The sequence below is a fragment of the Ruditapes philippinarum genome, unplaced genomic scaffold (assembly GCF_026571515.1).
Source record: "Ruditapes philippinarum isolate M1 unplaced genomic scaffold, ASM2657151v2 ctg1439_1_1_1_1, whole genome shotgun sequence".
In the NCBI taxonomy this organism is placed as follows: domain Eukaryota; kingdom Metazoa; phylum Mollusca; class Bivalvia; order Venerida; family Veneridae; genus Ruditapes; species Ruditapes philippinarum.
The window spans coordinates 224,626-233,915 of NW_026862107.1; the positions used below are offsets into that span (position 1 = coordinate 224,626).

At 30.6% G+C, this 9,290-nt stretch overlaps 1 protein-coding gene across 1 annotated transcript; it reads right to left on the reverse strand.

Moving 5' to 3' along the window:
- Positions 1-280: 280 nt before the first annotated feature.
- On the reverse strand, positions 281-8,893 carry LOC132717952 (protein MFI-like; the record flags this gene model as incomplete). Its single annotated transcript, XM_060701537.1, has 4 exons — positions 281-2,351; positions 7,716-7,772; positions 8,144-8,199; positions 8,797-8,893. Coding segments are annotated over 4 exons (365 nt in total), but the record flags the coding sequence as incomplete, so codon positions are not given.
- Positions 8,894-9,290: the final 397 nt, after the last annotated feature.

The window sequence follows — 9,290 nt, forward strand, 5'->3', positions numbered from 1 at the left end:
GTGTGCACTATGGCATAGCACCGTGAATTTAGTGAAATTTACTTTCCAATTTACTTTGAACTTCAAACTGCAGACTGACCAAACACAAACACCAAAAGTTCGACAAGACTTTTTGACTGTTGCAAGATTGTTGATACCAAATGAACAAAAGTATCAATACTGTTATCACATTGGTTTTTAATATAAACAAGGAATTAGCAGTATCTAGCTTAGAAGAAAGATGCCTTATCACTGGGCCACGCTGTAATATATAAACACGTGTATAGTAAACAAAGACAAATAAATATGCTTTTAGGCAATATGCCTTCTTTATTACATGACTTTAACAACTGCAAACAATCATATAAATTTATCACAATTATATTACAATAATATAATACAGAGTAACTTTGAAATAAACATAAACATAGTAATAATTCATATATAAACTTAAATATTTAAATAAATCACCATATTTTGTCAAACAAATATCCCCTATGGACGGATTGGACTAGGTTTTTGTTTGAGGAAATTAGTAACTAGTAAAAAGAATATTTGTGAGACAAAATATGGTAATCGGTAACAAAAAATATATATTAAATAAAAATGCAATTTATGAGCAATACTTAGGAAAAACAAATTAATATTTGATATGCTGATTCAATAATTTTTTTTATAATCTTAACTTATTGAAGTACCAATAAATTCTATAAAGAATTAAAAGGAAAAGAATAAAACAAAACTCTGTTTAAGATTTGATTCAAAGGATTATATTGTGTCTAAAAGTTAACAGGTTTGTCAAAAGGCAATTTATTCATCGTTTTGCACATGCATATTTCCTAGTCATGTAAACTATTCCTATCATTTCACATATTGCTAAAACATGATTTTCAAAATCCCAGACACAATATTTCGATAAAGTCCAAATTTGTTTTATATACAATGATTTTAATATCTAAATGCTATAATTGCATTTAATGCAAATTATTGAAATGTAAGGCACAGTATTATAAGATTATAGTTCTTGCAATTCCAAGGGAGACAAGCGAGATACATAGTCATTCTAAGGGAGATAATCTTTGTTTCAAAAATCAAACAGTTTTACTACAGACAAATAAATGTTCTGCAGCAACAGAATCTACCCAAGCAACCAGTGCAGACCAAGATTAGCCAGCACATCTGTGACATCTGATCATGGTCTGCACTGTTTGCTTTAGTCAATATGTACTTTAAAAATTCCTAAAAATAATGAATGGTTGTGCCCAAATCAAAAGTAAGGATATTTTAACATAGTAAGTTTTGATATAGGACTTTTAATAGGAGGAAGAAATAGAAGAAAAGCATATATTAATTTTAATACTGATTCATAACAAGGTGCTTCCACTAAACATACTCAACTCTACAAATGCACTGTTTTACTTCAGATAAACAAAAAGAGGTAAAAATTGTGTTGTATTTCCCCCAATTCACTAAAGAAAACGTCAGACATGATGTCATAAATGATGTCACTGAGTCAGTAATATCTCATCAGTATGTGCCTTATAACTTTTTTTCCATTCTTTTTGACATATTTGATGTTAACCAATCATACACAATTACTTTCAAAAATTAATTCAATTGACAACTTTTTTTTAATTCTACACTTCAAAACAGTTTTATACTTTTGTATATAGAAACACATACTACATACAAGAAAACAGATGACATAATTGGTCAAAAACTGAAATGTTAACTTCTTACTGACCAATCAAATTTACTCAGTACATGAAAAAGGCACAAAGACAAACCACTGACTTATATGGGTAACTGAATGAAAAAAATAATAGCGCTTAAGATTCTGAATTAACAATTATGTAAGACTTAAAACTTAAATTGCTAGAATCTCATAATTTTATAGACCAAAATCAATAATCAGGAAAATGTTCCGTAAATGGAAGAGATAATCAATAATTTCAGATATCAATATTTCTATATATCAATATTACAAGATATCAATATAATTATTTCAAGATATCGATATATTTCAAGATATCAATATTTCAACATATCAATATTTCAAAATATGAATATTTAGATATCATTATTCTTGAAGATATCAATATTTCTAGATATCTTAATTTCAATATATAAAGATATCAATACATGTATATAAAGGTATCAATATTTTAAGATATCAAGTTTTCCAATTGGTAAAACCTAGGTGGACGGTGTGAAGACTCAGCTGACGGCCTGCTGCTGTCTACCTGTTGTACTACTAACACTAGACACGGGTGTGTTCCTCGACTGCTGGGTGGACTGGTAGCGGGAGGGACCGGTTGACAGGGTGAACTCATACGGGTCACCTGTACTTGTTAACAATCTCATCTTGTCCTCTGTGAATGAAATAACAAAATATTGATCAAAAATAAATATGATTTTTTTTATTAATGATAAGATGAGTTCTTTTTTTTTTACAGAAAAAAATGCTAAAAAATGTGCTATAAGTGCTGTTGTAAAACTAAAGTAAAATTTATATCACTAAGTGCATGCATGTTACAATCTACTACAGCATTGATAATTAAGTATAATTGCATGCAAAAATGGGATCTGAATGATTATCTACCCAAAATACATGAAAACAAACAAAATTATACTTATTTTAATGAAAGCGTGTAAATGAGTATAAAAATTAGGTAATTATATATTTCAATGGTACTACAACACAACTTGCACTGCTACCATTAAATTTAAAAGCACTAAATATACCATCTTTAACACAATACAAGTGTAAAAAGTACTAAAATATATAATAATTTCTTTAAAACATAATCATGCTTATACATGTATATTACATGAAAAAAAGGAAATTATCTTTTGGTAAATGAAAATGGCTGAAAACAATGTAACCAACTATATGTTTATTTCCTATTATTTGTAATGAAAAACAAACATGTTTGATTTTTATCTTCAGTAAACATTATTTTTAAAGTAAAAAATATTATAAATCAATTGTAATTGATATTTGATTTGCCTTGTCAAAAAAACTTATTATCTTCCAAAACCATAAACCAATAAAACAATGAATATGTCAAACACTCAAAAAAAAAAACAAAAAAAAAACAAAAAAAAAAACAGTAAGAAGAAAAAAAAAAAAAAACACCATCAAAATGGAATACAACCTGGATATTTTTGACACTCAAAAACCTTTAACCATCACAATACAAATGTACTGGACTCAGATGTACTTGACTCAATTTTCCCTTCTAACCAAAAAAATAAAATAAACAAGAGCCATGTCAACATGGCCATCCCCCGCCAAATGTGTTTGCTCATTGGAAGAATGTATATGTAGTAGAGCGGAATAATTCCATTTTAAGAGGTCTTTTGGTAATGAAAACTGATGGCTATAGTGATTACAGATTTGAAACCTATGTGAATACTGATGGCTGAAAATAACAAAGGGTAATTACTGAAAAATAATGCAGGGTAGGTTATCATTCTTGTGTGCTGCATCCCTCCTCAGTAAAATCTATCCACCTATGAAGTTTCAAGTTGATACCTCAAATACTTTTTGAGAAAAAAATTGAATTGAAAAATTAAGTATGAAAAAGAACAAAGGGCAATAACTCAAAAATTATAAAAGGTAGAGTTATCATTCTTGTGCAGTGCACACCTCCTGAGTGAGATCTATGCACCTATGAAGTTTCATTTTGATATCTCAAAGGCTTTTTGAGTTATGCTCTGGACAAAAATTAATTTTGAAAAATAACAAAGGGCAATAACTCAAAAATAATGCAGGGTAGAGTTATCATTCTTAAGCACTGCACTCCTCCTCAATGAGATCCATCCACCTTTGAAGTTACAAGTTGATACCTCAAATACTTTTTGAGATAAGCTCTGGACAAAATAGCATGAAAAAAAAAAAAGGGCAATAACTCAAAAATTGTATAGGGAAGAGTTATCATTCTTGCGCACAACATTCCTCCTCAATAAGATCTATCCACCTATGACATTTCATGTTGATATCTCAAACACTTTTGAGTGATGCTCCACTCAGGTGAAAAATTAGGTATGAAAAATAACAAAGGGCAATAACTCAAAAATTATGAAAGGTAGAGTTATCATTCTTGTGCAGTGCACACCTCCTGAGTGAGATCTATGCACCTATGAAGTTTCATATTAATATCTCATAGGCTTTTTGAGTTATGCTCTGGACAAAAATCAATTTTGAAAAATTACAAAGGACAATAACTCAAAAATCATGCAAGTAGAGTTATCATTCTTGTGCACTGCACTCCTCCTCAATGAGGTCTATCCACCTATGAAGTTTCAAGTTGATAACTCAAATGCTTTAAGAGATATGCTCCGGACAAAAATGTCGGACGGAAGGACGGACGGACGGATGGACGGACGGAAGGTCGGACGGACGGAGACTATTTCTATATCCTCCGCCGAAATTTTTCGGCGGGGGATAAAAAAAAATTCACATTAAACATTAAATTCACAATCCAATGTTCTCCTCAAACCAGAAAAAAAATAACAAAAACAAAACCTGACAGCAAAGTGACAATCTAGCCTAAGATATAACCCCAACAATTCCAGACACCTACACCCTGCAAGTTTTCACACATACATGTATATACCGGTATATGATATAACAAACCTGTGCCTGATGTATAGTTCCTTCTAGTGTAAAAACCTATAAAATGATGACAAACTTTAAATGTGAATGATGACTTATAAGCAATTATATTAAAAGATCAGAAAATTTCTGGGATTCGTACTATCAGTGCCTGAAAGGACAGATAGACCCTCGTTAAGCCTAGAATACATACATCAGAAAACTTCAACATAATTATTTTGTTTCTTTTTCGTTAAGCCTAGAATACATACATCAGAAAACTTCAACATAATTATTTTGTTTCTTTTTTTTTTATGGGCAACTTTGGGTGTTGACAAGGGAAATGGGGGTAGAAGATTATGCATGGTGTGTGATGGTTTAATTACAAACAGAATAAATCACTTTAAAGCATTCGTTAAATATAAGACTACATATTGTTTTATTTTTCTACATTTGTACGGTAATCTAGGGATTACTGGTCATGTGGTAGCCTTTGAGCAAGAACCATTACACCCATTGCTTGGTCCTGGTTGGTGCCACTGGTTTTGAAATGTGTCAATAAGCTTATAGCTTCCTACACAATCAAAATAATTCTGTTTAAACTTAATATTGCAATATTAGCACTGACTCCCACTCAGTAGTCAGTAATGAGTTTTTTTTTAAAAAGGAAGTGTATTATAAATACAAAAGATTTTGTTATCAAAGTTAATATGCATGTTCATAACAAGGTTTTATATATCACAGAGGATTTTTTCAAGTGGAAAATCTGAAAGTAAATTTTCATAATTATTTATTAAAGACCTCGCTCAAACAAAAGTTTTTATTTCAGCAGTAGGAAAAGGCAGTTAATGAAAATGAAGGAAGAAACAGTGAATGTAAAGCTGTATTGAAATTAAAATGTATTTCAAGTTCCAAAATTGTGATTAAAACTAAAACTTTACACATTTATAAAGCTAAGGTGAAAAATTCCAAATAAAAAACACGAAAGCTGTATTGAAAGAAAATGTACTTCATCTTTTAAAAATTGTGATTAAAAATAAAACTTTGCACATTTATAAAGCTATGGTGAAAAATTCCAAATAAATAAAAAACACCCAGTATAATAAAAGCATAAATACATATGTAGCTATAATCACTCTCCACAACACATAGGCTGAAGCAATTTGCTTGTAGGATAAATCAAACACAGACATACTCCAAGGTACAGGAAAAAGCATTGGCTAAATATAACAAGTCAGTATTTGTCAGAGCTAAAAACAGAAACTTGTATTTAATATGTCACTTCACTTTTGACATTTTTGACCATTGTTGTTATTTTATTATTTTAAGTCTCTTAAGATTATATGGTGAATTTTAAAGGCCCATTATCCTCAGAAATGCTTTAATATGCATATATCAAAAGGTTTTTATTTCCAATATCCAGTTATACTAACTGTTTACAAACAGTCACTCAGTTGTTTACTATTAGAACCATCTTTTGCATTGTTTGCTTTTTTGGCTATAGGTACAATAATAGTAATTTAGTATTTTGTATGGAAGCTAAAATACTACTTTGTTCACGTTTTGCTACTTTTATGACAAATTCAGCACTGCTATCTTCAGGTGATAAGCAACTAACAATACTCTAACACCATTATTTAAATAATATAAAACTCAAGTTTGCCCTTTCTAAAGAAGGAAATATTTATTTGTTTCCTAGGCATAATTGTGGTTTTAAGCTTTAATCTGATAAAACTAAGATGTCCCCCATACCTGTTCATGGCATCTGATTAACAATATCTTTGAGAACTGGTTTCTCTGAACCTACTTTTCAATTCTGCATAAGATATACTAATTAAATTGTGCTCAGTTAAGCTGTAAAGAAAAAATTTTCTTAGTCATCTTTAAAAGCTTATTTTGCTCTGATTGCACACATGTTTAAAAAAAGGCAAACAAATCTCAACTGAAAGTTTTCCAATTCTCTCCAACAATCTCCTGCAATATGTTCAAGGAATGAGTAAGTCTACTACTGGTATTTACTGGTATAATAATAATGATGTTTTAGGAAAGAATATGTATGGTTTGTTGATGCTTCATATAGTTTAAATCTAGAGTCCATTTGTGAATCCTGAAATTTTGTTTTTACTTGGGCTTCTGTTTAACACATATCATGATTTTTTTTTTTTAGGTCTGTTTATCTAGTTCTAAACGTAATATCTACATGAAAATTATGATCTCTCTAAAGCATTAATCACAACAAAATTACACGAAAATCACAGACTCTGTTTGATTGAGTCTGTAAATGAGGGAAAATCACTCACAGTGCATAAGGGATAATGAAAAAGTGCAACATCCCTCACGCCCCCTAGCATCAGCTTCAGGGGTACTTAGAGTGATACTCAATTTTCAACACTTAAAAATACTGAAATTAATGATCCAGAAAGATTAGAAATATAACAACATTGAAGTGAAGTAAATCTGCTTAAAGTATTTATGTTAAGACATAAAAATGGATTACTTACAAAACTGACATGAATTGTGTTGCTCTTTGATTATTTCAAACACAGAAAACAATAAAATATGCCTAATAATTAAAACTTATTGATGGATCCATGTACTATGATTTTTTGTTTGTCCTAAAAGCAGTTTCAGGTTAAAATGCAAGTTTGGGGAAAAAGGAGTATTTGGGTTCTAAGACAAAATTGATACATACACGTCTTTTTTATACAAGGATGCCTTCAATACAATTCTAAAAACAGGCCATAATGATCATTAACAAAAACAATACAGACATAATGAGCCACGCCATTACAAAACCAACATAATGCGTTTGCTGGTCCAGCATGAATCCAGACCAGCCTGCGCATCCGTGCAGTCTGATCAGGATCCATGCTGTTCACTTACCAACCTATTACAAGTAGAGAAACTGATAGCGAACAGCATGGATCCTGATCAGACTGCACAAATGTGCAGGCTGATCTGAATCCATGCTGGTCGCAAACACACTATAAGAGTTTTGTCGGGATGAGGCTCAATATACAAAGGCAGTAATAAATGACCGGCAAAGCAGAATACATGTACATGACTGATACAACGATATATAAAACAGCCGAATATATAAAATAGCTGCGGTTCACTTCAAATCTTTTACACAAACCTGCTGTGGATTCAGAGGCTGTGTGAATTCTATCCCAGACTGTACTAGGAACTTTTGCTACAATGTGGCCAATCAGTATTTTAACAAAAAAATAATCTTAATTTTAATGTATTTTCAATAATCTTAACCAAAACCCTTGCAAAAAAATCCTATTTTCTATTTTTTTTACAGTACTCATCCGTTTTATTGAAACCAAAAACAAAACAAAAACTGTCAACATATAATTGAAAAAAAAAGTTTTGATCTTAAATTAATTAAATATATGGTAAAATATATTAGATAAAGAAGCAAAATATCACTACTTGTCCCTGAAAAAATCAGTAAGAAAATTTGAATATTTACATCAATATGAATCTAAATTAATACAAAGCAGGTAATATTAAATAATACTAATATATAAAAATTATAGAAGAAATCTTTATACAAACCTATTTGTTTTTCAGAGTTTGCACTGGTAGCAAGTTCTTTCCATCCACTCTGGTAACTGAAAATATATCCATGTACATAAGTATATCAATCTGTTCTAAATGAAACAAAGTAAATGTTCACTAAGTTTCATATAAATTTGACATAATTGAAAGTAGATAATCTGTATTACTTGATCTGACAAATTTTGACGGAAATATAGATTTTGCAAAAATTTGGCTTTACAAAAATATCTGATTATACTGTAAACTGTTGAGAACTCAGTGGCTTAGCTTAACATATTGCAATAATATGAAATTATAGTCTATGCTGAGGTCTTGATATAGTTTTTTCAGACCAGAGAAAAATAATATTTAACTTTTATTAGGTCAAAAGAACTATAAATTGATCAAAACATAAGTCTATAACGGCTATATTGTATACCACTGTCTATACTATGAGTAAATGTTTGAAAAAATATGATGCTATGATAAAATCAGCAGGTCTACGTGTCATTTAGGGGTCTTGTGGCATTTACACAAATCAGCCAATCAGAAAGGTTCTTTCATATACAATATAATGAAATACATAATGAGTCTATAACATCGCAATCAAGATATGTAATGTGATATGAGAATTCAAGACAGAATTTATCAAAAACTTAAGGAAAGCTTACTCTTCAAAGTTAAGACTTGTGGTCCAGTCAAGGAGTTCATCTACTTCCCAATCCTCAAGGGCATCTGTTCCATAATTCTCTACTGTAGCTACCATACCTGTTATATAGTATAACATTAAAATATCTCAAATATCTTTTTTTGTTTTAGGTTTAACTAAAAGCAAAATTGAAACATTCCTGAAGTAATGGTGACATTTCAGCTTTTCTGTTGGAAGAGGACCTAAGGTGCCCTTCATGCATAATTTTATGCACAAGCAGGCATTTAAGTGGAACCACTGACCTTCCATAATAGGTTGACAACACCAGGGGTCAAAACCACATCACTTGCTGGTGCTAAGAGATGCATAGACTACATATATTCAAATGCATTTAGTTTCCTCTAACTATCACACAGGGATAAACACTGGCTGCAATTCTGATGCCTCAATTCTTAAGGCAACCCTCTCAGCACAAGGGCATTCTGACACTGTATTCTTGCATAAGATCTCTCTCTT